The sequence below is a fragment of the Chinchilla lanigera genome, unplaced genomic scaffold, assembly GCF_000276665.1.
Source record: "Chinchilla lanigera isolate Chin_1 unplaced genomic scaffold, ChiLan1.0 scaffold00021, whole genome shotgun sequence".
In the NCBI taxonomy this organism is placed as follows: Eukaryota; Metazoa; Chordata; class Mammalia; order Rodentia; family Chinchillidae; genus Chinchilla; species Chinchilla lanigera.
In genome coordinates this window covers 28,383,771-28,410,840 of record NW_004955422.1, presented here as the reverse complement: position 1 = coordinate 28,410,840, position 27,070 = coordinate 28,383,771, and the positions used below count along the sequence as shown (strand labels likewise).

The window sequence follows — 27,070 nt, the reverse complement described above, 5'->3', positions numbered from 1 at the left end:
TAACCCAGGCTAGTCTATTTGTGTGTGTGTGTGCTTTTGAGACAGGGTCTTGCTGTGCAGTTCAGGCTGTTCTTGAGCCCAGTTTTGTAGCCCAGGCTGGCCTTGAATTTGCAATGATCCTTCTGCCTCAGCCTCCCAAGTGCTGGGATTACATGTATGCACCACCATACCCGTCGTGGTGTATAATCTTTTTAATGATTTGTTGTGTTCTATTTGCCATTATCTTGTTGAGGATCTTTGCATCTATGATCATTAAAGAAACTGTCCTGTAGTTTTCTTTTTTAGTTGACTCTGTCTTGGAAGCTAGCTTCTAAGGCTGAGTTTGGTGATAATCTTTCCCTTTCAGTTTTTCATTAGAGTTTGAAGAGTGGTAATGTGAGGTTTTCTCTGAAGTTCTTGTAGAGTTTAGCGGTTAGCCCATCTGGTTCTGGGCTTTTCTTTGTTGGTAGTTTTTTTTTTTTTTTTATTACTGTCTCAATTTTATTGCCTGTTATTGGTTATTCATGGTTTTTATTTTTGGTTCAGTTTTGGTAATTCATAATGTATGTAGAAATCTATCCATTTCTTCTGGGTTTTTCAATTTGTTTGAGTACAGGTTTTTGTTTTCTAAAAAACGGTTTTTGAGACAGGATCTTGCTGTGTTCTCCAGGCTGATCTTGACCTCACAGTGTATTCAGGCTGGACTTAAACTACTGATGATCTTGAGTGCTGGGTTTTTCTAACATCTCAATTTATTAATTTTCTTCTGGTTTTTTATGATTTCCTTATACTAGCTTTGGATTTGAGCTCTGTTTTCCTTTTCTCTTGTTCAGTGATAGGCTCCTGTGTTTTTTGATTATATTAGGGAGAATGTGCAATATTTGTCCTTTGTGCAATACTAGGAATTGAACCCAGTGCCTTAGCATTGAGCCATAAGCCCCTGCCCACTGTGTGCATTCTTTGAGACAGGTCTAAGTGGCTCAATTGCCTAGGCTGGGCTTGAACTTGGAATTTTCCTGTGTCAGTCTTTCAGAGTGCTAGAATTACAGGTGTGTGTCACCATGATCCAACATTTGTCAGTTTTCCAAGTCTGGTTGGTTTATTTTGCTCAACATGGTGATCTATCCAGATACATCCATTTTCTTTTTGTCTTTTTTTTTTTTTTTTTTTTCTTTTCTCCGGTACCGGGAACCGAACTCACGACCTTGCACTTGCCAGGCAGGCGCTTTTTGCCGCTGAGCTAAATCCCCAGCCCCTCTTTTTGTCTTTTTGAGACAGTTTCACTTGCAGTTCAGGCTGGCCTTGAGCTCAGTTTGTAGCTCAAGCTGGTTTTGAACTTGCAAGGATCCTCCCTGACTGCTGGGATAACAGGTGTGTGCCACCACACCTGACTTCATCCATTTTCTTGGTGCTTTTTTTTTTTTTTTTTGAGAGAGGGTCTCACCATGCTGCTCAGGCTGGTCTTGAACTCACTTTGTAGCTCAGGCTGCCTCAAACTTGCAATGATCCTCCTGCCTCAGCTTCCTCAGTGCTGGGATTACAAGCGTGTGCCACCACGCCCAGCCCATTTTCTTTTAAATAACCAAATTTTCTTTTATGGATGAATAAATTTTTCTTTATGATTTGTGTGTGTGTGTGTGTGTGTGTATATATATATATATATACACCACTTTTTGCCTTTATCTGTAGTGTTTTGTTTTTGCTTCTGTTTTTCAGGGTTATTAGGGATTGAGCCAATGGCCTCAGTGATAAGCTACATTCTTTGGGGTTTTTTTTTTTAAAGTTTTACCATCAAATTTTTTTGTTTTTGTTTTTGTTTGTTTTGTTTTTTGTACCAGGAATCGAACTTGTGACCTCAGGCTTAGCCAGGTAAGCACTTATACTGCTGAGCTACATCTTTGGCCCTGTTATTTTATTTTATTTTCAATTTTTTTTTCCTGTTTTTTTATTTTGACAGTCTAAGTTGCCCAGGCTAGTCTTGGTCTTATTATCCTCCTACTTACTATCCTCCTATCTCACAGAATACTGGGGTCACAGGTGTGGGCCACCATGCCCAGCTCCATCTGTTGATGGGCTTTAGGCTGGCTCCATATCTTGGCTATTGTAATTGTGCCACAGTAAGGTTGGTGTGCAGGAATTCCTAATGTATGCTGAATTTAATTCCTTTGTCATAGCAAGGGGTTGTACAGCTGGATTAAATAGTAGCTCTATTTTTAGTTTTTTTGAGAGAGCATCTCTAGTGCAGGTGGACTAGAAGGTACTATGCAGCCCAGGTTGGGTTTGAATTTGCAGTGGTCTCCCTCAGCCTCCCGAGTGCTGAGATTATAGGTGTGTGTTACCATACATGGCTTTTGTTTGTACCAGAAATCGAACTCAGGACCATGTGCTTGCCTGGCAGGAACTCTGCCACTGAGCTATATCCCTGTCCCACCTGGCTCTTAAGTTTTTTGAGGAAGTTCAAACTGATTGCATACTGCCTATTCTAATTTATATCTCTTTTATAATAATAATGCTTTTCTAATATGCATATTAATCACCCTGAAACCTTGGTAAAGTTTAGTTAAAATGCTGACAGGGTCGGGTATGATGGTGCCTGAGATTCTGTAGTTCGAAGTAGCTAGTCTATGGGTGATTGGTCCTGGGTCCCATGGGGAAATAGGGGACTATGCTTGGGGTGGGCTTGATCAAAGGATGGAATGGGTCCCTAGGAGACATAGTACCTCAAATCTGGCTCATACTGTAAATCCTCCTGGGGGTGTCACGTGCCTCTTCAAACTGCATCCCGTGGCGCCCCCTGGTGGACACTGCACAAGTGCATCTACTAGCCAGCGCCCCCGCCCCCCCCTCCCCCGCAGTTAAAGCTTCTAGAAGGTACCAGAAGTCTAGAGCCCCTGTCTGGATGAACCTGGTGAGTCTCAAGTACGGGTCAGCAGGGCAAAGGCGTGTCTTAGACAGCCAGTGGCTTTTTTGGGAAGAGTTTTCCCAGGCAGAGTTCCAGGATAGGAGGGTATGTCCTGAGTGCTTTCTTGGGGCTCTTTGGAGAGAAAATAAGTGTCCTAGAGCCTCACTCCATGCCTAGGCTTTCTTTTTGGAAAACAGAATTTAAAAAAGCCAAGGCTTGGAAATTATGGTCTAAGTTGGGCTGTTCACCTACCTGGTGTAAAGCTGATTCCAGTTTACCTCTTGTAGGCATATGTGGTGAGGATTGACCCAGGGCCTGGTGCACACTGGGCAAGAGCTCTATCGTGTAGAAGGCGCCAGCCTTCGATGTGACTTTTTCTCGTGTTTTTTAGAGACAAGGTCAACTGTGTAGCTCATGCTGGCCTTGCCCTCACTGTGTAGCCCTACTGACCCCAAACCCCAGGTGGTACTCCTGGGATTACAGCCATGCTAGATGTGACTTAAAACTTTTTTGGCGTTACTGGGGATTGAAGCAGGGCCTTCACACTGCGCCATGTCCCTGAGCTATGTCTTCATTGTTTTTTATTTATGTATTTATTATTTTTTATTTGAAGATAGTGAGCTGAGTTACCCAGGCTCGGCTCAAACCTGTGGTCACATCTCTTCTTCCCAGAGTGCTAGAAGTAAGGTGTGTGCTACAATACCCAGTTTGATAAGATTTGCTTTTTCTTTTAAATCCTGGAAATGAATCTGATCTATTAGTATTCTTTTTCTGTAAAATGGGCCTACAAGCACCTTTACAAAGGTATAGGTGCTTAGTGCCCAGTGTTGCAGACAGTGGGCCAGTCCTGAGGTCCTACAGCCCGTCAACCGCTCTATGCAGAATGGCTCCGAACCTGCCTGGTTTACCTGGGGATAATGCAGGCACCAGAAGGGACAGTGATGAAGCAACACAGCTGGGAGGGCGGGCGAGGCTGGAGAAGACCATGGGCTTGCTTGCCTCTCCTTTTAACTACCCCCTGCCCTCTGCCTCTCCTCCATCTTCTTGGGAACTTGGGACTAGGAGCCCCAGCTGGTGAGGGAGGCAAGTGAGCGATAGGCCAGCAGACCAATGGGCCCCCGAGGATGGGGTGGGGCGGGGCTTGTGCTGCCATGGAGAGGAGAGAAGCTGTTCTGTAGGGGAGGAGGGGCGGGGGAAGAGGACCTGGAGATTGAGGAGAAGGGAGAGAGCAAACAAAGGGGTCAGGAGGGAAAATAATGCACTGGCTTCCTGAGGCCCTGCAGAGGCTGGGCAGGGAGAAAATAGCAGGGCCAGGGGGATCTCAGGCTGGCTGCTGGCCGGTCAGGCCAAGCAGGTCCTAAATGGCATTGTTTGAAGGAGCCGGCTAATTGCGCAGAGTAGCCTGAGCCTCAAACGCCAGCCCCTGGCCTCCTCCTCTGTCCTGGGTGCTGGTGTCTGAGCCTTCGGGGCCGCCTGGCCACATGGAACCAAGTCCAGAGCCTCCGAGTTTGGTGAGGGGGCAGGCTATGGGGGGCAGCTTGGGTGGGCTCCCGGGCAGGATGTCACTCAGAGATCAGGTCATGGGCCTCTGCGCTTGAGGACATAGAGCCAATGACAGGAAGCATGGGGGTGTGTTGCCTCCTGGCACCACTAACTGCCTGCTCCCCTACCATTCTGGCTTCTCCCACAGGAAACAATGAAGGGAGACACCAGACACCTCAATGAAGAGGAGGGTACCAGCGGGAGGGATGACTCAATTATCATCGTCAACGGGGCCTGCAGCGACCAGTCCTCCGACTCCAAGGACGCCCCCTCGCCCCCAATCCTGGAGGCCATCCGCACCCCGGAGATCAGAGGTGGCTGGGCCAATGGGAGTTGGGTGGGACCAGGGTTGACACAGTGGGCGGTCACTGCAGATCTCCTGCAGGCTTTGCTTTTGGGGAGAGGTACACGGGTACCTTGCACCCAGCCTCAGAAGGCAGAGGATGGCGCTTGTGAAGGTATGGGCAGAGCCAGAAACCTGCACATCTCTGCCTACCTCTGAGCTCTCAGTTAATGACTCTGAAGAGAGGGGACAGGGAGAGCTACGGTCCCTTGCGCCTCTGCCGGCTCCGCAGGAATGCTTCTGGCACAGGCTGGGATCTTTGGCCTCTTTGCAGTACGAGTCCTTCCCCTCTGAGCTGGCAGTAGAGTATGTGGCACAGGTAGAGCCAGGCATGGGGATTCTGGGGCTTAGTTCCTACACCTTTCCCTAGTGGTTCCCAGTTCAGAACCTGCTGCCTTGGACCGCTCTGGAGTGTCTTCCTGTTCCTCTTGAGATGTGTGTCCTCCAGCAGAACTTTCTGGGTGGGGGAACAGTGCGTGGCTGTACTGTCCGCTATGATAGACAGTCCATACACCTGAGCACGCGAAGTGGGCACGTAGGACAGGCAGTGATGGTTTACTTGCAGCTTGTGGCGATGGAATTTTACGGCACCTTCCTTAAGTAATTCTGTAGCTCCCCTCCGCGGTACCTGCAGGAATGTTTATCCTGTTGTGTCCCTGGCCTTGTGCCCCATTGCACAGCGAATACATGACAGGGGCCGGGGGCTGAGACTTGCAAACCCTAGAGCCGTAGCCCTGGGAGGATTTCCTCTCACCAAGGCTGTTCTCCAGGTGCTGCCCGCCTCTTCAAAACTCCGATTCTGACTCTTTCTGTGTAGGTCGCAGATCCAGCTCCCGGCTGTCCAAGAGGGAGGTCTCCAGTCTGCTCAGTTACACTCAGGTACGGTTCCCACTTCAGTTCCCATGCTCAAGGCTGTTTCCCTTCGGATTCCTCACAGGTCTCCCTCCGGAGGCTCGGAAAAGTTGGCATCTGTGAATTATTAAAACTTCACATCATGTATTTTACTAAATTACAAAGTTGTGTTTTGTTGGAGACTTCTTTTATATTTCTGAAATTACATCTTAATCTAGTTTGTTTTAAATGTGCAACGTCCTGCCTCCACCTTCCAAAGTGCTGGGATTACAGGCTCAATCTGGAGGAAGAGGGGCATTAATAAAGCTCTAATACACAAGCTGCCCACTTATTGCTGGATTAGGCCCTATGAGGTCATTGATAAAAATGTTTTACAGTGAGGGGAATACAATGGAGAGACCTTGAGTGCTAGGCAACTCCTCCAATGAGCTACAACCTTAGTCCTTAATTTTTTAAAAATGTATTTATTCCCGATTCAGATTTACATAGGATTTTTTTTATTTCTGTAAATGCCTGTGGTTTTGATACCATGTTATGTGGCCTCAAATTTTTTTGGAATTTTTTATAAGTTGGGAAAAACTTGTTCATTACTTCTAAGAGATTTTTCTTTGTAAGTTTTGTTTTGTTTTGTTTTTTCTTTTTTTTGTTTTTTTTTCTGGTACTGGGAATTGAACTTATGACCTTGTGCTTGCCAGGCAGGCGCTGTGCCCCTGAGCTATATCCCCAGCCCTATCAAGGAGATTTTCAACAGTTTTACTTCACAAGTTTTTTAAAAATTTAAGCTTTGTCATGTTTTTTACTTATGCCTTCAGTTTTACAATTACTCTTTGTGGACTTTTGTCAGGTTAGTTTTTTCAAAGAGCTGTGGTCAGACATTGAGATAGTCATGAATAATGAAAATGCATCCTTGTATAGCACCCATTGTCTTGGTGTTGATGGGCAGCTAGTACAGGAATCCAGGTGCTAACCAAGAGCTGGGCAATGACTATACTGTTGGACCAAAACCCGAGCATTTCCTTGTGGCATGTGGCACTGGGCTAAGCATGATAGATGTAAATAAATGAATGTTGGTTATTCCTTACTGCAGGTGTGCCTTACAAGCACACCTTTGATGCTCCCAGTGTTTGAGTTGTGTTGTGAGGAAATCCTGTTATTTGGAAGGGAGAGAGTGAATTTGAACAAGGCTATAGAGTTGATGACTACCTAAGTTCTTTTGTTTTGTTCTTTTGAGACAGGGTCTCATTATGTAGTTTGGACTGGCCTTGAACTATGTGGCACAGGCTGGCTCAGATTTGGGCCTCCTGAGTGCTAAGACAAGCCTGGCACCATGCCAAGTTCTCTTTCTTTTTTTTTTTTTTCTGGTACCGGGAATTGAACTCATGACCTTGTGCTTGCCAGGCAGGCGCTGTGCTGCTGAGCTCCAGCCCCTATGCCAAGTTCTTAACACTTGAGCCAGACCTTTTCTAGGTTGGATAGTGTTTGCATTTTTTTTTTGTCTTCTCTGGGTGTGTTGATTTGGTGTGAGGATGGAGGTTTGTACTGGGAATAATATAGAGTTTGTGACGTTGCTTAATTATTGTATAAAGAAATATCCACCTTGCCGGACATGGTGGTGCATGCCTGTAATCCCAGCACTCGGGAGGTTGAGGCAGGATTATCATGAGTTCAAGACCAGCCTGGGCTACAAAGTGAGCTCAAGGCCAGCCTGAACTGCATAGCGAGACCCTGTCTCAAAAAGACAAAAAAAAAAAGGTCGGGGGACGCTGGGGATTTAGCTCAGCGGCACAGTGCCTGCCTGGCAAGCGCAGGGTCGTGAGTTCGATTCCCGGTACCAGAAAAAACAAAGCAAGAAATATCCCCCTTGTGCAGTTAATGTTGGGTCTTTTCCCATGTGCTATGGGTTGTCCTGCTGGCTGTAGCTGGTTGGTCAGTCTTCAGCATTGCCTTCCTCTCATTTCTGTGATGTGTGGCTGCTGTGGGGTTTATGCTGTTTTCAAGGTAATTCTGTCTTGAGTTTGTGTTCTTGGGGAGATACGTTATAATAAAATCTCTCTGGGTGTTAGAGTGCTCACCTAGTACATGTAAGGCTCTTGCTCCATCTGTAGGACCTTCAGTACCACCAAATTTTTTGGGGGGTATTGGGAATCCAACTCAGGACCTTGCGCTTGCCACACAGTCACTTGTTCCACTGAGCTGTATCCCCGGCTGTACCACCAAAATAAAACGATAGTTGACAATATTTTTGAGTGTTGGATTAATGTTATGGTAGGTTTCAATATGATCGACCATTTTCTTTTTTTTTGTACCGGGAATCGAATTCAGGACCTTGTGCTTGCCAGCCAAGTGCTTGTGCTGCTGAGCTATATCTCCGGCCCTCATTGACTACTTTCAAGTATAAAAATATCTCATTGGAAAAATTAGGTAGACAATATTGGGACTCTTTAACAAGAGTTTAATATTATGTATTTCTATAGTTTTTTTAAAAGCTAATTTGGTTGTGATGTACTTATTGATATATAATTCATGAACTTTTTGCTGGATATGGTGGTATACACTGTATGTAATTCTAGCACTCTGGAAGGCTGAGGCAGGAGCATCAAAAATTAGAACACATCCTGGACAATTTAGCCATTTAGAGTGATCCTGTCTCAAAAGGCCTGGGAATGGAGTTCAGGGAAAAGCCCTTAGGTTCAGTTCCCAATACTGAAAAAAAAGTTCATTGTCTTTCCTTTGCAAAGGATCTGACTGGTGATGGAGACAGAGATGGTGAGGGGGAGGAAGGAGATGGCTGTGACACTCCAGTGATGCCCAAGCTCTTCCGTGAAACCAGGACTTCGTTGGAAAGCCCAGCGGTGAGTTGTCACGCGTGCTGAGCCGAGGCCCTTCCCACCACGCAGTGCTGCACAGAAAACGGCCATCTCCCTATTGGAGACAACACAGGTGACAGCAAGATGGCAACAAGGTCCACACACTGTCCTGTGTGGATTGTTTCAGTTCACACGCTGTTCCTTTCTTCCTCATGGCAGATGTTTAGTTTTTTCTTAGATCTGTCCTGGGTTGATTTTATTTCATTTCATTTCATTTCGTTGCATTTTATTTTATTTTATTTTTTGGTCTTTTTGAGACAGAGTCTTGCTATGGAGTTCCGACTGGCTTGAGCTCACTTGGTAGCCCAGGCTGGTCTTGAACTTGCAAAAACATCCTCTTACCTCAGCTGAGATTACAGGCTTGCGCCATCATGCCCGGCTAATGGGTTGATGTTTGACAGGGCTATAACTCCACTATCAGTTTCCTGTGGGAGCCCTCTCAGTCCTGCAGGTTGATCTGTGGGTCACATATGGAGTCTGAGATCTGGATTGGGAAGGCCGTTATCATTCATGACCATCCAGCCCCTAAGAGACACTTCTAATTGTGGCTATAACCTCCCCTGCAAGGCTTGAGGTGTTTTATTCCCATTTGACACATGAGAAGGTTCCAGTAACCTCCCCAACCTTATACATCTACTCCTACTCATCTACAGAATTTGAACATAGGGCTGCAGGACCCCAAATGGGGCAATTTTGAGAAAACAGGGTTTAAGCACTTCTGACTTGATTAGACTAATAGTTGGCCTTATGCTTCTATTTTGGAAAAAAAAGGTTTAGGTTAAACATGCATTGTATTTGTTAATCCCAGTTTGCAGGTACATGTTCTGAGTTCATTGATAGCAGAGCAGGATCTGTTCTAGGTGTGTCACACGGCCACTTCACCTCTTATCACACTTTTTTTTGGTACCACGGATCAAACCCAGGACCTTGCACTTGCCAGGCAGGCGCTTGTGCCACTGAGCTACATCCCCGGCCCATCTTATCACACTTAACAGGGCAACTTCTGAGCTGGAAGTCAGTCTGGAAGTTAATTAATTACCTTGTCACTTGCAGTTGGTCTGAGGTCACCAGGGACCCCTGACCACCTCAGGATGGAACACTCCACCTCCTGCAGTCCTCATTCCTCCAGGTACCTGAGGTGCAGCATTTATCCTATCTTACTTCCAGGTTCGAACCCGAAATAACAGCAGTGCTTCCAGCCGGGAGAGGTACAGGCCCTCCCCACGTTCCACCCGAGCCCGGCAGGGCCGCAGTCACATGGATGAGACCCCCGTGGAGTTCCCGGCTACCAGGGTTGGTCCCCATGCCCCAGTCTCTGACGGGAAGTCTGCCTGCCTCTTGTCCCCTGCTGTATGGCAGGTGTTGTGGGGCCTCTCAGGACACACACGCCTGGTTGTCAGCATTTTGTTTTTCTTTTCTCTCCTGGGTGTCGGTAAGCTTCTTCTAGGCCAGCAGCTTATCTTCTGTCCTGGCCCTGGATGGAACTATGCTTGCAACCTGGAAATTTCCTATTCACTGGGCTGTTGCCTCAGCTTGGAATTGAGCTGGAGGCCACTGATTCCAGAACTGTTTTCTCTCTCTCCTTAACTCCTTCAGCTGCCTATGGGAGCCCAGCGGATTTTGCTCTTTGCCAGGTTGAGTGTGCCATGGGTGTTTCAACCACTGACCTCTGAGCTGAGCCCCTGCAGCCTCTTATTACTGTTGTTGCATCCCCCAGTCTGTGTCTACCTCTGCATGGGTACAACAACTTTCTGCCACCAGTTCAGGGAAACTTCTGGAAAACTGTCCTCCGTGGTTTCTGCCTTCTTCACTTGTTTCTTTGCCCTTTCTGTGCGTGGGGGAACCCACTGGGGGTGCAGGTGTCTGTCACGCACTTGCTTTCCTAACTGGGGTCCCAACTGTCTCCTGTCCACAGTCCCTGAGGCGGCGGGCAACTTCATCTGCAGGCACGCCGTGGTCGTCCCCTGCCAGCCCTTACCTCACCATCGACCTCACGGATGACGACGTAACACCCCAGAGCAGCAGTACCCCTTACACCAGCCTGGCCCAGGACAGCCAGCAAGACAGCTTGGACTCCTCTCAGGTGGATGCCGAGGGCAGACACACAGATGACGTGGAGTATGAGGTGCATAAAAGCATATATCTGAATACCTTTAATATAAGGAAAGGAAAACAGTTACTGCCCACTGTAGGGGTAACTTACAGTGATTATACTGGTGCTACCATTTTGCTCATTTCTATTCATTTTAGAATTTTTTTTTTCATTTGAGACAGGGGTCTTGCTATGTATCCAGGCTGACCTTGAACTCAAAGGAATCCTGCCTCAGCTTCCCAAGTCCTGGAATTGCAGGCAGCAACATGACACCCAGCTTATTGTTTTGGATTTTTGAGGCAGGGTTTCAGTATGTAGTCCATGTTAGCCTTGAACTTGTGATCCTTGTTCCTCAGCCACCATTGTGCTGGAATTATGGGCATGAACCACTGTGCCTGGCAATTTTTCTAATTTAATACCTTCCATATGTAACATGGCCTTTCCTTTTTGCTATTTATCAGTCCTAAGTTAAGCACTATAGTTAGCAGGTGAATACTAATTTTCTATACGTTGGTCGTTGTAGATGGAAGTACTGTTTGTGCGGGTAACATGTGATGTCACAAACATTACAAACATAATGTGTTTGTTCATGTACATCTGATTATACACTGGCTTTTTAATTAGAGCTAAGAGTTGTCTCTCATGTGTCTATAATACATCCGGAGGTGTAGACCATAGTTTCATTAGCCAACAGCATTGAGTCATGAAGCTGTTTGGTACCTGCATGTACTGATATGGGTAGATTGCTGGGTTTTTGTTTGCTTGTTTTTGCTTTTGTTTTGAGACAGTGCCTTGCTATGTAGCTCAGCGTGGCCTCAAACTTCTGGTGATCCTCCTGCCTTAGCCTGCAGAGTGCTGGCATTACAGGCATTCGTCACCCTGCCCAGCTGCCTTTTTCCTATGTGTAATTCTGCAGAGTAAAGTCAATATACTTTATTTGTAGTGACGAGGATTGGGCCCAGGGTCTTCACACTGCACTACACCCCCAGTCCTTTACTTTTTAAGAGACGAGGTCTCTGTACTGGCCTGGCTGGGCTCAAACTTGTGATCTTTCTTCCTCAGCCTCCCAGTGTGCTGGGACTGCAGGCATGGCTGCCACCCCTGAACAGGTATACTGGAATAATTTGAGATCTACTTTTTTCCACCTCAGTGCTGAGGTGACCTTGCTTATACTCTGAAAAGCTCTTAAGGCCGGGTCTGGTGGCGCATACCTGTAACCCCAGCCCTGGGCACGTGAGGCAGAATGATCACCATAAGTTCAAGGCCAGACTGGGCTTTGTAGTAAGCTCAGGACCAGCCTGAACTATATAGCTCAAAAGACACACACACAGATGTAAGTATAACCCACATACACAAAAGCCCATTGGGTACCTTCAATTTTATGACTGTACGGGGATTGTGTGACCAAAAAATTGACCACTGCACTCTACTTACCCCAAACTGGTGCTCGCACTTTATGACAAGCTAATTATTGCCATCAGCATCAGTCATGTGAGCAGAATTTGACTATAATGGTCTTCCTTTATCACTGTGATTTCTTCATGTGGTTTTTCTTCCAGGACGGGAAAGAGTTTGGCATAGGGGACCTCGTGTGGGGAAAAATAAAGGGCTTTTCTTGGTGGCCTGCCATGGTGGTGTCTTGGAAAGCTACCTCCAAACGCCAGGCCATGGCTGGCATGCGATGGGTGCAGTGGTTTGGCGATGGCAAGTTCTCCGAGGTGAGTTGAGGGTCATGGGGGAGATCTCTTGCGCTCAGACCTGAAGTCTGAGCTCCCTTCCTTTTGTAGTCACTTTGACAACTTTGATACTGTCTAGTAGGAAAGACTTTTACTGTGGTGGGGAGCTTGAACAGAGTTGGGTCTATGGGGCCAGAGCTTAGCCTACACACACATCAAATGCATTTATTATTCTGGGACAAAAAATTACTAGTATGACTAAATATGGAGCTGCGGACTTGGTGATTATGTGAAATTCCTGATGAGCAGCAAACTGGGAAATAATGGACGAAAAGGGGTGTAGACTCAACTTGAAGTTTTAGTCTTGTGAATTATTGTGCCTTAGGGCTCCAGGGCAAGAATAAAACAAAAATCTGATGTGAGAACACTGCATGCAGAGTCCCTCTCTGACCAGCAGAGGGAGCAGAAAGACCAGTGTTCTGGTCCAATATTGGCCTGCAATATGTAGGCAGTTACATCCTGTGAAACTAAGGAACAAACTGTTAGTAACTTCTGAGCCCATTGAGCCGTGAAATGTGCTTGGCCAGACAAGGCCTGGTGCTAATAAGGTGCAGATAAAAACTGGTAGTTTTGGAATGAGATTACCATGTACCTGTGGCTTTTTCGACAGATAGGCGTCAGAAATGGAGTGATCCTGCTCCAGACATGTCTGACTGTGGCTCATGTTAAGCAGTTGTCAGTTTCTCAGCAATGGTCGCCACACCTCGAGCGACAGAGATGAGGCTCTGGGCTACGGTGAAGTTGATCTCTGGAGCCCTCACGTCCTGCAGTTCTGAACAGAACACTGAACAGCACAGATCCTGAACACACAGCCGCATCTCTTCCACACACTCTGGCATAATCTATTCAGTGTCTATGGACATGAGATCCAGAAACTTACACTCATGTGATCATAATAACTGCTCACTCTGTCACTGTTCTGCACCAGTGACATGAATTCCACTTGTAAAATGTCTAAAGATGAAAGTCTTGTTGTCAGGCTTAGGGTGGACTGAAGAACACAGTCAGAATCCCAACTACAGGTGCATGTAGAGCGAGGTCCAGGACCGTCTCAGCTCTGTCACACGGTGTCAGTGCTACAGAAGGGAGCATACATGTGGCTCTATCTGTCCACAGTCATGGTGTCCCAGTGTGAAATGTCGAGGATGTGGGTGTCAAGTTTTTGGGAATAGGATATGTCAGGACTTGCACCATTTCTCTTTTTTGCTTTTTTTTCCTGCCCTTTGGTGTTGGCATGTTTGCCTTCTGGCCATGAATAGGCTGTAGGCCAGTCATGGCAAAACTTTTAGAGCTTTGATAGGTTCGCCACCACCATTCTAGGCTAAGATGCGTTCGGCCTCTTATTGCTGGCCCTGTGGGGCACATGAAAACCTCAGGCACAGATGTGGTGTTGATACTGATGATGTCTTTCTCTTTTAGGTCTCTGCAGACAAACTGGTGGCTCTGGGGCTGTTCAGCCAGCACTTTAACCTGGCTACGTATAACAAACTGGTTTCTTACAGGAAGGCCATGTACCATGCCTTGGAGGTAACATGGGCTCCCTGGCCCTGAACAGGCACGAATAAGAGCCCACCTGAGAGCTAGCTCAGCCTGTACACTGCCAAAGATGGCTTGGCGGGGACAGGGATACTGGGATGGACGCTGGCAGGTCTAGATGGAAAGGGATTTGAGGCTTTGTCCAGACCTCCAGTAACAGCTGAGTTGAGGAGTAGGAGCCATGAGAACTGGGGCGTTCATGTCAGTAAGTGGGCATGGGGACACCTCAGAGCTTATTTTCCTCAAGTGGTGTGAGGAGTGCAAGGCCAAGCTTGGGCAGCAGCTGAGGCCAGCTGACTCCTGTCTTTTCTCTGTGGGCCGTGCTGGCCCCTGTGAGCCAATGGATTTTGTCCAGTATTCTAGCTGCATTGGAACTGCTTTTGTCCCTCTAGCATTTTGAGGCAGCCTCTGGTAGGTGCCATGTGCTTCATTAGACACATAAATCCACAGTCCACTAACTAATGGATACCTGACTAGGCCGCCAGTTTATTTAGCACAATAATAAAACAGGCTGAGGTTGGTCCTATATCTTAAAGCCGCAGAGCTGAGTAAGTAAGGGTCGCCTCCTTTGACAGGGAGCCGATCACTCAAATTCTCTACAAAAATGTGACCCTGCTTGATTTCTGTGGAGACTTAGCCCCCTCTGCACCTGTAGCCTCTTCCCTGTGTCCCGCACAGGCCATTCCTTCCTCACCACATACCACAGTCCAGGACAGGTGTCCAGCCACGAAGGGTGCAGTGTAAGGGCAATGTCAGCCTTAGCAGGATGGCCCCTGGATGGGACCCCTTCCTTGCCCCACTCACCACCGACTTTGCCTTTATATCTTTGCAGAAAGCCAGGGTGCGTGCTGGCAAGAACTTCCCCATCAGTCCTGGAGACTCCCTGGAGGACCAGCTGAAGCCCATGCTGGAGTGGGCCCATGGGGGCTTTAAGCCCACTGGTGTCGAGGGCCTCAAACCGAATAACAAGCAACCAGGTGGGAACAATTCACTGGCAGGACCTACTGCCTCTGGTGGTGCAGCCCTTGGATATATGCCACCCCTACCTGCCCTTGCCCTGCCTAGCTCTCCTACCCCTGGATCTAGGCCAAATTGTGCTTTGCGGAGCCAGCTTGATGAAAAATAGTCTCTGCATCTAAGAGCAGACCCAGCCCTAGCCTTCCCCAGTCTCTTCCCTGCCTGCTAAATGTAATGGGCGTATAGTTGAGATTGAACCTGTTCTGAAAAATAAGTTTTTTTTTTTTTTAAAGTCAGTGGAGAAAATTTAAGTGTTTGAATTATGTGCCATCTCCGAACATTTTGACCAATATTATATCTTCTGTTACATCTGTGATTTCCTGAAATGCAAGAGATCTTCTTAGTCCATACATTTAATGTGATATTTTCTGTTTTGTTTTGTTTCTCCCAAAAAAGTGGTTAATAAGTCGAAGGTGCGTCGTGCAGGCAGTAGGAAATTAGGACCGAGGAAACACGGTATTCGCTTCCCGTCTTTTGACTACGTTCTATTTCCTCCGCTCTATCTTTTTTCACTTTCTTAGAATGTGCAGTGGTTACTAGACAAATCAAATTTCTTAGAGTTGATTTCAGCTCCTCACCCTCCACCTCCCTCCTCACCCTCACCGATGCCCCAGGTTAACACTGTTGGGTGCACAATCTTCTGCCGTTTCTGACACCATTGGGATCCCTACTTTCCCTCTTCTCAACATTAATACAATAAGCACTACTAATGCCATTTTGTCATTAAAGAGTCCTTGTTGTTTGGAATGACGGTATGATATTCTTTCCTAGGTGAAGAGTTGAATTTAACCATTCCCATTAGGATTCCACAGGTTGAACGGAAATATAAATTTAGCTGAATTGTAGAATTCCACTTATAGAATACGAACCAAAGTAAATTATTTCCTAGAAATGTGGTTGAAAAGAAAAAAAAAAAAAAACAGGTGAAATTTATACTGTTCATATTTTGTCAAAACTAACAATTCCAAAATGCTAGCATTTCAACATCCAGTCAGTATAAAAATTTGAGATTTCACCTGTCTATTTAGTACCATTTTATTTTCCAAATGTGTTTTTGGGAGTACTGCATCTGTTAAGTACAGGTTAATAATACAGGTTAACTACAAATTTTGGCCAGGCATATCGTGATGCATACCTGGGAGGCTGGGACAGGAGGATCATTGAGGTCAAGGCCAGCCTGGGCTGCAAAATGAGTTAAAGACCAGCCTGCAAGGCATAGCAAAACACTGTTTTAAAAAGACAAAAAGAAAACGCCCAAAAACAAAAAATAAATTTTGATTGAGTACTTAAAACCTATATTTGCAAAGTGGATTTAAGACAGGTATGACTGTGCATGCCTGTTATCCCAGCCATCATGCTGCTAAGGTGGGAGAAGTACCAGTTGGAGACCTGGGTTAAAGTACGAAACTGTTTCAAACCCCACTGTAATTTAGTTTTTGTTTTGGAACCAGGAATAGAACTCAGGACCTTGTACTTGCCAGGCAGACGCTTATGCCGTGGAGCTATATCCCCAGCCCTCTACCGGAATTTTTAAAAAATGTCCAAGTTAGTCCAAGTGAACTAGTTTGTCACTTCTTGATTTTCTTTTTTCTTTTTCTTTATTTCTTTATTTATTTTTTGTAGTACTGGGAATCAAACTTAGGACTTTGCACTTGCCAGACAGGCGCTTATGCCACTGAGCTACATCCCTGGCCCTTTAATTTTTTTTTTTTTTGGTACCAGGAATCAAACTCAGGACCTTATGCTTGCCAGGCAGATGTTTATGCCACTGAGCTATAGTTGAGATTGGACCCAACTTGTTTTTTTAAATCAACATTCATGATCAATGTAAAATCCCGTCCCTTGGTCACCAGTTGTTTCGTGTGCTCAGTGGACATGTGTGGGTATTGCACAGTATGAGAGGCATCTTAGACACAGAGGTATCAAATTTAGCTGTGGATTATTCTGTTGTCCTTTGAGGTAGGTTCAAAAGGATGTATTCTTTCATATGTGGATGTTTAAAGCCCCTTCCACCTGTATTCTGGTTCCCAGGTAGCAGGGGTCAAATGGGATCCTGTCCTGTCCTGTCCTGTCCTGTCCTGCCCTTTTGTGGGCCCTGTTCACCCACTGTGGGTGCCTTGTCATGCATTACATGGCAGCTGGCTTCCAGGCCTCGCACAGTCTTGTCCTGGGCCTACCTTCTTTTTGGGCCCTCAGCCGAGCTACGGCTGCCTTCTGCTTACTTTTCATAGAGAACAAGAGTCGAAGACGCACAGCTGATGACTCTGCCACTTCTGACTACTGTCCCCCACCCAAACGCCTCAAGACCAATTGCTATAACAATGGCAAAGACCGAGAAGAAGATCAGAGCCGAGGTGATTGTTGGGGGGAGAGGAGTCTAGAGTGGCAGATTGCACACCACCATGGATATAGTGGGACCAAGGTCATGGTGACCTTGGGTGTGACCACTGCGCGGAGCCCCTGGCCTCACCTTGTGTCTTCTCTCCTCTTCCTCAACAGAACAAATGGCTGCTGATGTCCTCAGCAACAAGAGCAATCTGGAAGGTACTCTTCCTGCTTCCAGCCCTACCTTCCATCGCACCCCTTCCCCACCTCCCCCTGCCTTGTGTTAATCTGGCTCTGTGCCTCAACTCAGTCTGTTTCTGCTCCCCGTGTCTTACTTGCTCCATTGTGTAGACTGTGGGGTGTGATTATTTTTACTTCAGATTATTTTTTCCCCTGATGTAAGTGAGTAGCAAAGTTCAGGTAGAGTAACAATGGAAGCTGGGTCACTTCAGCCAAAGAGAACCCCAATTTAAAACTCAGATCAGTGGCATCCTGATGCACCCTAAGAAAAAACTGGAACTAGTGCATCAGTGAAAAGCAGATGTGCTTTGCCATTGTCGCACTTGCAAGCTAACTGCTGACCCCAGCTTGGAACTTCTCCCACTGGACCAAAAACTGCCTGGAACAAACCTAATGGAATTGATGGGAGAGCAATGGAGTTCTCAGTCCCTGTAACTTTGTGCATGAATATTTCTTGAGTGGTGGCTTGGTGGGGGATGAGAAAACACACACTTATGCCAGAAGCTCTTGGGAAAGCTTCAATTTCCAGCAGTGTGCGGTAGTACTTGAGTTTGGACCCACGATCCTTCATGTACTCTAAGATACATTGGTCCTCATGTCCCTCTTTTATAATGCCCAAGACCATCCTAGTTTAGCAGAGTGGCTAATTTTAAGGGCCTGGGCTTTGGAACTAGAACCATGTGCTGTGTTGCTAAAGTATAGCCATGAGCATGTCCTGTCATCAGACACCCAGAATCACCAGAAATGCTTTATGTGTCCTAATCTTTCATGCAAGCCCTTAAAATTTATTCCTGCTCAGTGTCCTGGCTTGGGTGTTCCTCCCTGGGGAGCCCTTTAGCTTATCTTCTGTCACCTTCTATTTATTCATGTGAACTTGACTTCTAGTGTCTGAAATGGGATGGAACTTGGAAACACTGGAAAGGAGTAGAGTGTAAGCATGTTGCATGGCATAAAGCTTTGAGTATCCTTGGTGCATTGCTGCAGTAGAACTTTCCATCCCAAGCCTTCAGCAGCTGATGCTAGGGCCATAATTGTCATAATCTCTGACCTTGTCTTTCTTACAGACAGCTGCTTGCCCTGTGGTAGGAAAAACCCTGTGTCTTTCCACCCCCTTTTTGAGGGAGGGCTCTGCCAGATGTGCCGGGTAAGTCCTAACTTGCAGCTCCCCTTCCATTCTCTGCAACCTTGTTTTTCGCTCCTCCAAAATAGCACCTGCCCTAGTCATTAGTGAAGCCTCTCACGGTGCCATTGCAGTAGGCTATGGGCGGGTGACTTGTTCCATGGATATGTCCTAGGGCATTAGCCAGTGGGCAAACTGGCCTCTGGTTTCACTGGCATTTGTTTCTTTGCTTTGCCCACCAGGATCGCTTCCTGGAGCTGTTCTACATGTATGATGATGATGGCTATCAGTCCTACTGCACTGTGTGCTGTGAGGGCCGCGAGCTGCTTCTCTGCAGTAACACAAGCTGTTGCCGGTAAGCACCGTTGTACCCTGTGATTTCTGCAGCCCCAAGGCAGTTGTCAGCGTTTAATCCAATCCCAGGCACAGACTGGGAGTGTTTGAACTGGGGGCTGGCACTGTCCTTGTGTCCAGACCTGAAATATCCACATAAGGATGGATAGTCCAGGGGTGTGTCAAGGAGGGCAGTGAGGTGTCCCGTGAGGATCCTCCTTGGAGCTCATCTGGTGAACTTGGAGGCCGCATTTGTTTGCCAAGAGCCTGTGGATTTAGAGGACTAGGATACCTAAGGAAGAAGTTCTTTAGACCTCATCGTCACCGGCCACACTGAGGAGCAGCTGAAGCCTGATATGTCATAGGGCACTGTGTTGCCATTTCTTGGGGAAGTGGGAGGGCTGCCTGGTAACAGACATCCCTTGGTCTCTTGGTGCAGGTGCTTCTGTGTAGAGTGTTTGGAGGTGCTGGTGGGTGCAGGCACCGCCGCAGAGGCCAAGCTGCAAGAGCCCTGGAGCTGCTACATGTGCCTCCCCCAGCGCTGCCATGGTGTCCTGCGGCGCAGGAAGGATTGGAACGTGCGTCTGCAGGCCTTCTTCACCAGTGACTCAAACCTTGATTACGTAAGTCACACTGTGTCAGGCCCCACGGGTCCCAGGGCAGCCGTTCTGGAACTGTCTAGAATGCTCAATTAGAATTAATGCAAATGAAGACGCATAATTCAGAATAGCCTGTCTGAGCCTAGCTGCCCTGGGCCCCTGCTGACTAACTCATGCCTTTTGTACAATTCTGACTGTTCAGAGAGGAATGCACAGGACTGGTTAAGAGGAGCTTGTAGAGCTAAGCCTTTTTGTTAGTTTGGATGATGACGGCAAGGATTTCTGTAACTTACTCTGTTCCTTTCTGCTCCTCACTCTCACATTTTTGTAGGAGTGAATTTACCATTCTTAGAGGTTAGAGGGAGTATGGGATCATTCTTGACAGGTTGTGTGCATGTGCGTGTGTATGTCTATCTGTCTGTCTGTCTCTGTATCTTGCCGAGTTGCCCCAATTTTCCTCAAACTTGTGATCCTCCTGCCCCAGCCTCCTAATTAGCTGGGATTATAGGCATGCACTACTGCACCTGCTGGCCTTGTCTTTTCCTCTTGGTATTTGTACTAGTGCAGCTGTGTTTCAGGTGCTAGGAAATTTCATGAGGGACATTTCACAATTCCTTCTGTACCACATGCAGGCTGGTGTGTTACATGTTCTAGCAATTGCCATCAACATCAGGGTTTGCATCTTATCTTGCCAATGGGGACAACCTGCTACTCTGAGATGTTGAGAATTCCCCCTGCTACTTCACCTCCCTCAAGCTTCTTCTTACATCTGGCAGGAGGCCCCAAAATTGTACCCAGCAATTCCCGCATCCCGACGGCGGCCCATTCGAGTCCTGTCATTGTTTGATGGAATTGCAACAGGTGAGTGGTTCACGTGAGGGCTCCACTGTGGGCAGTCTGGGAGTTACCTTCGTTCAACTGCTTGTATCCCTTGCCACCTTCTTACCACCTAGCACTCTAGGTTCTCTTTACCATTTTTGTTGTTTTATTTGTAGTTGTTTTGAGACTGTGTCTCCTGTGTAGTGCAGGGTGCCCTTGAACTCATTTATGTAGCCCAGGCTGGCCTTGATCCTCCTGTCTCAGCCTCTGGAGTCCCGGGATTACAGGCATGCGTCACAACACCTGGCTCTTGCTTCCCTTTAAAGGATACATTTCTCAGGTCTTGCATTTTGTTTTATGTTTTGTTCAGGTATCTGAGCAGTGAATTTTCATTCTGTGTGCATCCAGTTAGCGACAGCTACCACCACCCTCAGCCCTGGCCCCTGCTCCTTTTCCCAAGGCTTCCCCAAACATGGAGTTAGCACAGCCAGTGGGCGGGGTACTGCCCACATTAACAGACTCCCCTACCTTCACTTCCATGCTTGTTTCTCTGCCCCTCTAGGGTACTTAGTGCTGAAAGAATTGGGCATTAAAGTGGAGAAGTATGTTGCCTCAGAAATATGTGAAGAGTCCATTGCTGTTGGAACAGTGAAGCACGAGGGGAATATCAAATATGTGAATGATGTCAGGAACATCACTAAGAAAAATGTAAGTGTTCATCTTGTCTGTGTTTTTTTTTTTGGGTGTGTGGTTTTTTTTTTTTTTTTTTTTTTTTTTTTTTGAGAGACAGGGTCTTATTTACTTTGTAGTTCAGGCTAACTTTGTTTTGTTTTTTTTCCCCTTTTTTTTCCTGGTCTTTTTGAGGCAGGGTCTCACTGTGAAGTTCAGGGTGGCCTTGAACTTACTTTGTAGCTCAGGCTGGTCTCGAACTTGTGACGATCCTCCTGCCTCAGCCTCCCAAGAGCTGGGATTACAGGTGTGTGGCACACGCCCACCTACTGTTCAGGCTAACTTTTTTTTTTTTTTTTTTTTTTTTTTTTTTGGTTTTTCTCCGGTACCGGGAACCGAACTCACGACCTTGCGCATGCCAGGCAGGCGCTTTTGCCGCTGAGCTAAATCCCCAGCCCCCTGTTCAGGCTAACTTTGAACTCACTTAATGTAGTCCCAGGTTCGCCTCAAACTAAACCAAAATCCTCTTGCCTCAACCTCCCAAGTGCTTGGATTACGGGTGTGATCACAGCAACTACTCTCCAATGTGTTATTCCATTGCCTTCTCCGCATCCTTTTAAGCCCCCGGCCTTTAGCACATGCTGTCTCCCTCCCCAGCACCCATGATTGTGGGTAGGAGAGAACCTGGTACTTTAAGTTCTAGTGGTAAGACTTGTTACTTAGAAATAGTTAATTTAGTGATTGAGGTCTTGAGAATCTAGAGCACTGAGCTTTCAGGTTCTGTCTTTTTGGGGGTGGCCTGTGGATGGAAGTCAGGACCTCTTGTATGCTAGGCAGTGCTCTCCCTTTGCAATACCAATCTAGCAACGAGCTTTCTGCTCATCACAGTTCCACTCTGAGTCTGTTTTTTTCCTTTAGATTGAAGAGTGGGGCCCGTTTGACTTGGTGATTGGTGGAAGCCCATGCAATGATCTCTCCAATGTAAATCCAGCCAGGAAAGGCCTGTATGGTGAGCAACCCCTCCTTTCTGGAGGCTCTCAGAGCCCCTGTGATGCTTGATTTGAGTAGAGCTTTCTGAACTCTTCCCGCCTGTCCAACTTTACTGGGAACCTCAGGTCCCTAGGCACTGTGCTTGCACTTGTGAGTCCCTGGACCAGGAAGGACTCTAAAAGATAGTGCACTGTTCCTGCCTCTGTCCTTGCTGCCATCATTCCTGAGTGCCCCAAGGAAACGGGTGATAGGGGATTGGGACCTATGGGTCTCAGGGGATTGTGATTAAAAGCCTTACTCTTTCTTCTTTTTTCATGAGCAGAGGGCACTGGCCGACTCTTCTTTGAGTTCTACCACTTGCTGAATTACTCACGCCCCAAGGAGGGGGATGACCGGCCATTCTTCTGGATGTTCGAGAATGTTGTAGCCATGAAGGTTGGCGACAAGAGGGACATTTCACGATTCCTGGAGGTGAGAGAATGAACCCAGGGGGCCTCCCTGTCAAAGACAACTAGAGTGAAGATTTTTTTGTTGCTCAAGAGGGTATGGATGGGGCTGGGAATTTTGCACAGCGGCAAAAAGCTCCTGCCTGGCATGCGCAAGGTTGTGAGTTCGGTTTCCGGTACCGGAGGGGGGAAAAAAAAAAAAAAGGGTATGGGTTAGATTTGGCAGTGCCTGATTTTATGGGTCTTGCTAATGCATTGTAAACAGTTTTTGTTAACATTACTCAGCTTTTAGCCTAGATAGCTTTTTCCTAATCCTTATTCTGAATGGCTGCATTAGGGTAAAGGAAGTCAATGCATTGCTTCATATTTATCAAGGCAGTTGGGCGTGGTGATGCAGGCCTGTAATCCCAGCACTCAGGTGGCTGAGGCAGGAGGATTGTTGTGAGTTTGAGACCAGCCTGGGCTGCACAGTGAGCTCAAGGTCAGACCCTGTCTCAAAAAGATGAAAAAAAAAAAAAACAAAAACAAAAACAACCCAAAATTTTATGAAGCTGAGTAGTATACTGAAGACATTGAGTTTTCCAAGAATTATGACAGCTTAGGTTTGATGTGATAGAAATGGTGCTTTTACCTTGGTAACAGGTTCTGTCATTAGAGAAGACCCATATCGATTCTTAGAATCTGATTAGAACTCTTTACTGTACTCACTATATGTGAGATCAGTCTGTTCTAGTCAGACCTTTGGTGGGAATTGGTTTGTTTTTCTTCACTGGGTGGATCCACACCTTTTCTATAGCCAGGAATCAGCCTGTCACTTGCACAGGTAAAGCCTTGCTCTGATCAGTGCCTGAATTTTGATGAAGGCTGCTAGCAGCTCCCTTCTTGTTTCCCTGCAGTGTAATCCAGTGATGATTGATGCCATCAAGGTCTCTGCTGCTCATAGGGCCCGATACTTCTGGGGGAACTTACCTGGGATGAACAGGTAACACAGAATTGAGTGGGACACCTCACAGCCATGTTTGCCAATGGTGTCAGCTTTGCTTTCCAGCTTTCTAGAAGTTGAAGGTTATGCTGTCAAACAGGGCCACCCTGGGTGGGCTTCAGCCCCACCTGTGCTGTTGTGATGTGGGGAAATACTTGGGGATCTATCAGGATCTCTTAGGCTTATTAGTAACTTTCTAGTTGCAGATGGTACTGATCCTTAAAAGTCCTGTTTTTGGCCAGATGGATGTGAGGTTGTAAATTGTTGCCTTCACACTCTATTTTGTTCTCCTTGCTGCTATGTCAAAATCTATTAGGATGTGGAAATGGGTGGTTAAAGGTTCATCCCTCCTGTCCCAGATGTGAACTAATCAGGCTGGTGAGGACAGATCAGATTGGCAGGGCATTAGCCCCAAGACTGTCTCCCTCAGATACTTTTAATCAAAAGAGTTCTCCCTTTTTGTCCTATACCAAAGGTACTTGGGTGTTCCTTAGTTACACATGGGCCTCCGTGATCATTTGTGGCATTTATCAAAGTGTGGCTAGAGTAAGAATGTTGAGGTAGCTTGGAGAATTTCTCTGGGGGGTATCATTGCCTTTCGCTTACACTGTGCCCATGTTCCGAATGAAATGGGGCTACTTGCACCTAACATTAGAGCTCTCCCAGGCACTGCTGTACTGCTGCCGTTTAAGTAGTAAACACACTGAGGTCAGTGCCTCTTGTGGCAACGATCTGCTAATGGCAGAAAGGTAGAAAGACAGTAATGGATTGCATTTGCGTGGGTGGGGAGTGGGCAATGGAAGAGTTTGTGATGCGGGTACCCCACGTCAGCAGGACTCTAAATGAAGAGTAAGAGTCAGGTACTTACTGGAGTATTCTAGGCAGAAGGGAAAAGATGTGAAGTCTTGTCTGGTGTGGTTTTCTAGACCAGCTGGAGAACAGACTGGGAACCAAGGGCAGAAAACTCCAGGTGTGGGACCTTATGTGACCGCACTTAGCTTTACATAGGCCTGGGAAAGTATAGGCGTTTTAAACAGCTGGGATGAAGTGTGCTTTAGCTTTCTGGTAGTTTCTGGGTGGAGGACTTTATTAGCACGTGAACAGCTTAGGTGGTTGTGTTCCCTAAAGGAGGAGGACTCATGGCTGATTACTATGCTTTGCCTCAGGACTCCTTATCCATTGGGAGAAGACACAAGTGTGAGTGGGGCTGGGGTTTGTAGCAAGGCAGTCCTGTAGAGTTGGTAACAAAGCTTCACATTTGAGACACTTTAAAGGTTAGAACTTGCAGCATTTGCTTATGCGTTAGATGGTGGAGCAGAAAGGCTGTGTAGTGGCAGTTGAGCCTTTTGGGATTATGGCGTAGGGATGTCAAGCATTGCTAGGGCTGAAACCCAAATAATCTGGTTTACATAGGGTTTATTTATTTATTTTGTACTGGTGTTTTGACCCAGTGTCTTTGGAGAGGAATATCCCTACTCCCTTTTTATTTTTTATTTTGACGCACGGGCTTGCTACCTGGCTAAACTGACCAGGCTGGATTTGAACTTGCAGTCTCCTGCCTCGGCCTCCCAGAGCTCTGGGATTACAGGTGTGCACCAGCCATACCTGGCTAGTTTGTGATTTTTAATTACTCAAACCTGCACAAGGCTGGCCTTTTTCCCCTTTTTCCCTGGCCTCTCAGCTCCTTTTGGTCCATGCAGGAAGGTTTGGCTATTGGAACCTGGGAGGCAAGGAAATCTGTGGAGTCTAGGGACAGGTTTGATTTCTTACTCCTTGTGGGCGTTTTTCACTGTCATATCTGAGGTTCTTTTTGGCCTTGAACTTCCCAGAGGGGTTACTATGGTGCTCATCAACTGTGTGTAGACATCTTGCCTGGTTTGGGCTCTGGAACTGCTCAACACCTTTTGGTTCTATCACTTACTCTTCTTGGCTATGTTCTTTCTGCATTTGCAAATCAGGTTTCTAGAGTGAAAGTTTAAAAAAAAATTTTTTTTTTTTGAGATAGGGTCTCACTGTGCAGTTCAGGCTGACCTTGAACTCACTGTAGCTGAGGTTTGCCTCAATCACTGCAATCCTCCTGCCTCAGCCTCATGAGTGCTGGGATTACAGGTGTGTGCCGCATGTCCAGCTAAAGTGAACCCCCTTATGGCCTTCTCCATGAGTGCAGCACCTATCGACAAGTCTCCTGAGTCTGCTTTTCTAGCACTGAGCCACCAAATCATACGGATGGGACATATTAGTAGTATTAAATAAACTCACAAAGATATGTTTAATGCTTCTCATTAAAATAGACAAGGTGGGCTGGGGATTTAGCTCATCGGCACAGCACCTGCCTGGCAAACATGAGGTCATGAGTTCGATTCCCGGTATCGGGGGAAAAAAATAAAAGTAGACAAGGTGCTGGGGATGTCACTGTTTGAGCACTGGCCTCTCACATACAAGGCCCTGGGATCCGTCCCCAGGAAACCCCCAAATAGGCTTCACTCCAAAGGAGGTAGCATGACTTGCTCAAGCCACTCAGCCAGCAAGCACTGTGAGGTGGGCTCAGAGGGTTCTCCTTATGCCCCCTCCAGTGTGCTGTCCTCTCCTTCCTCGCTTTGGAACCTGGCTTTGACTAATAATAAAGCTCAGGAGGAAGCTGGGTATGGTGTTACACACCTATAATCCCAGCACTTGCGAGGCTGAGGCAGGTGATCACTGTAAGTTCGAGGTAAGTTTGAATTTCATAGTGAGACCCTGTCTCCAAAAAAAAGTTCAGGAGGAACAGCAGTTGTTCTCAGCATTGGGCTGACCCCTTCTGCATGGCTTGCAGACTTGTGCACATGGCAGGATTGCTCTGTCAATCATGGGGGGTGGGGTGTTCCCAGACCAGCTGGGACAATGTATTTGTAACCTGTCCTCTGCCAGGGCACACTTTTGCTGGTGGTCATCCCCCCTACTTGCCCTGTGAGGTGCCTAGCTGAGGCCTCTCTACAGAGTAATGGGTTTTGGCTGTTCCCAGGCCTGTGATAGCATCAAAGAATGATAAACTCGAGCTGCAGGACTGCTTGGAATACAGTAGGACAGCAAAGGTAAGACTTGCAAATGGCCTGTACTGCTGTTCTCTGGGGAACGCACTTGGTGACCTTGGTGTGCTGTCCAGTTGATCCTACTCCTCCACGTGTGACTCCTGGTGCTGGCTCTCTCTCCCTGCATAATTGTTTATTCCTTTTTCACATACAGAGAGTAGGAGACATTCTTGATAAACACATAATCATTGTGAGAAAAGGCAACTAGACTTTCTAATTGTTAACACTGGATACATAGATCCAGGATTCAGCTGACCTTTCCAGTAATAAAAGAATATTTGATGCTTTTGCATAAAAAAAAGGAAAAGAAAGAAAATTATGTTAGTCACTGTTAAAACTTAAAAGACATAATTCTTAATTTCTGCATCAGGCGAAGATCCATTTTGTCCAAATTGCAGTTGACCATTCTCTGTATCTGGGTGGTTTTTCTGTTTTATTTACTCTTTGGTTAGTAACTTTGGTGTCTTCTTGCCCCTCATGATCTTACTCATGGTCACATTTTGCTTCTTTTATTCTCTCTGAGCCTGGTCCTTCCTGATCACAAACTTTTTGGCATTTGTGGGGCACACAAAATATTATTCTCTGTGCAGATCTCTAACTTTTCCTCCCTTCT

The 27,070-nt window shown here is 46.6% G+C and overlaps 1 protein-coding gene across 7 annotated transcripts in view; it reads left to right on the top strand.

Moving 5' to 3' along the window:
• Dnmt3b (DNA (cytosine-5-)-methyltransferase 3 beta) overlaps positions 1–27,070 on the top strand; it is a 46,418-nt gene that overhangs the window by 16,172 nt on the left and 3,176 nt on the right. For 3 of the 7 annotated variants that reach the window (XM_013514153.1, XM_013514152.1, XM_013514151.1), the window contains exons 2-20: positions 4,572–4,737; positions 5,584–5,645; positions 8,357–8,470; positions 9,653–9,778; positions 10,401–10,610; positions 12,137–12,295; positions 13,733–13,840; positions 14,682–14,826; positions 17,098–17,220; positions 17,366–17,410; positions 18,496–18,575; positions 18,794–18,906; positions 19,324–19,507; positions 20,260–20,344; positions 20,865–21,010; positions 21,890–21,980; positions 22,284–22,432; positions 23,304–23,389; positions 26,391–26,460. In XM_013514153.1, the coding sequence (XP_013369607.1) occupies positions 4,578–4,737; positions 5,584–5,645; positions 8,357–8,470; positions 9,653–9,778; positions 10,401–10,610; positions 12,137–12,295; positions 13,733–13,840; positions 14,682–14,826; positions 17,098–17,220; positions 17,366–17,410; positions 18,496–18,575; positions 18,794–18,906; positions 19,324–19,507; positions 20,260–20,344; positions 20,865–21,010; positions 21,890–21,980; positions 22,284–22,432; positions 23,304–23,389; positions 26,391–26,460 (2,256 nt within the window). In that variant the 5' untranslated portion in view covers positions 4,572–4,577. Of the gene's footprint in view, positions 1–4,347; positions 4,393–4,571; positions 4,738–5,583; positions 5,646–8,356; positions 8,471–9,652; positions 9,779–10,400; positions 10,611–12,136; positions 12,296–13,732; positions 13,841–14,681; positions 14,827–15,262; positions 15,323–17,097; positions 17,221–17,365; positions 17,411–18,495; positions 18,576–18,793; positions 18,907–19,323; positions 19,508–20,259; positions 20,345–20,864; positions 21,011–21,889; positions 21,981–22,283; positions 22,433–23,303; positions 23,390–26,390; positions 26,461–27,070 lie in introns of those variants that run through there. The other 4 variants (XM_005384861.2, XM_005384862.2, XM_005384863.2 and 1 more) reach the window with 4 other exon arrangements.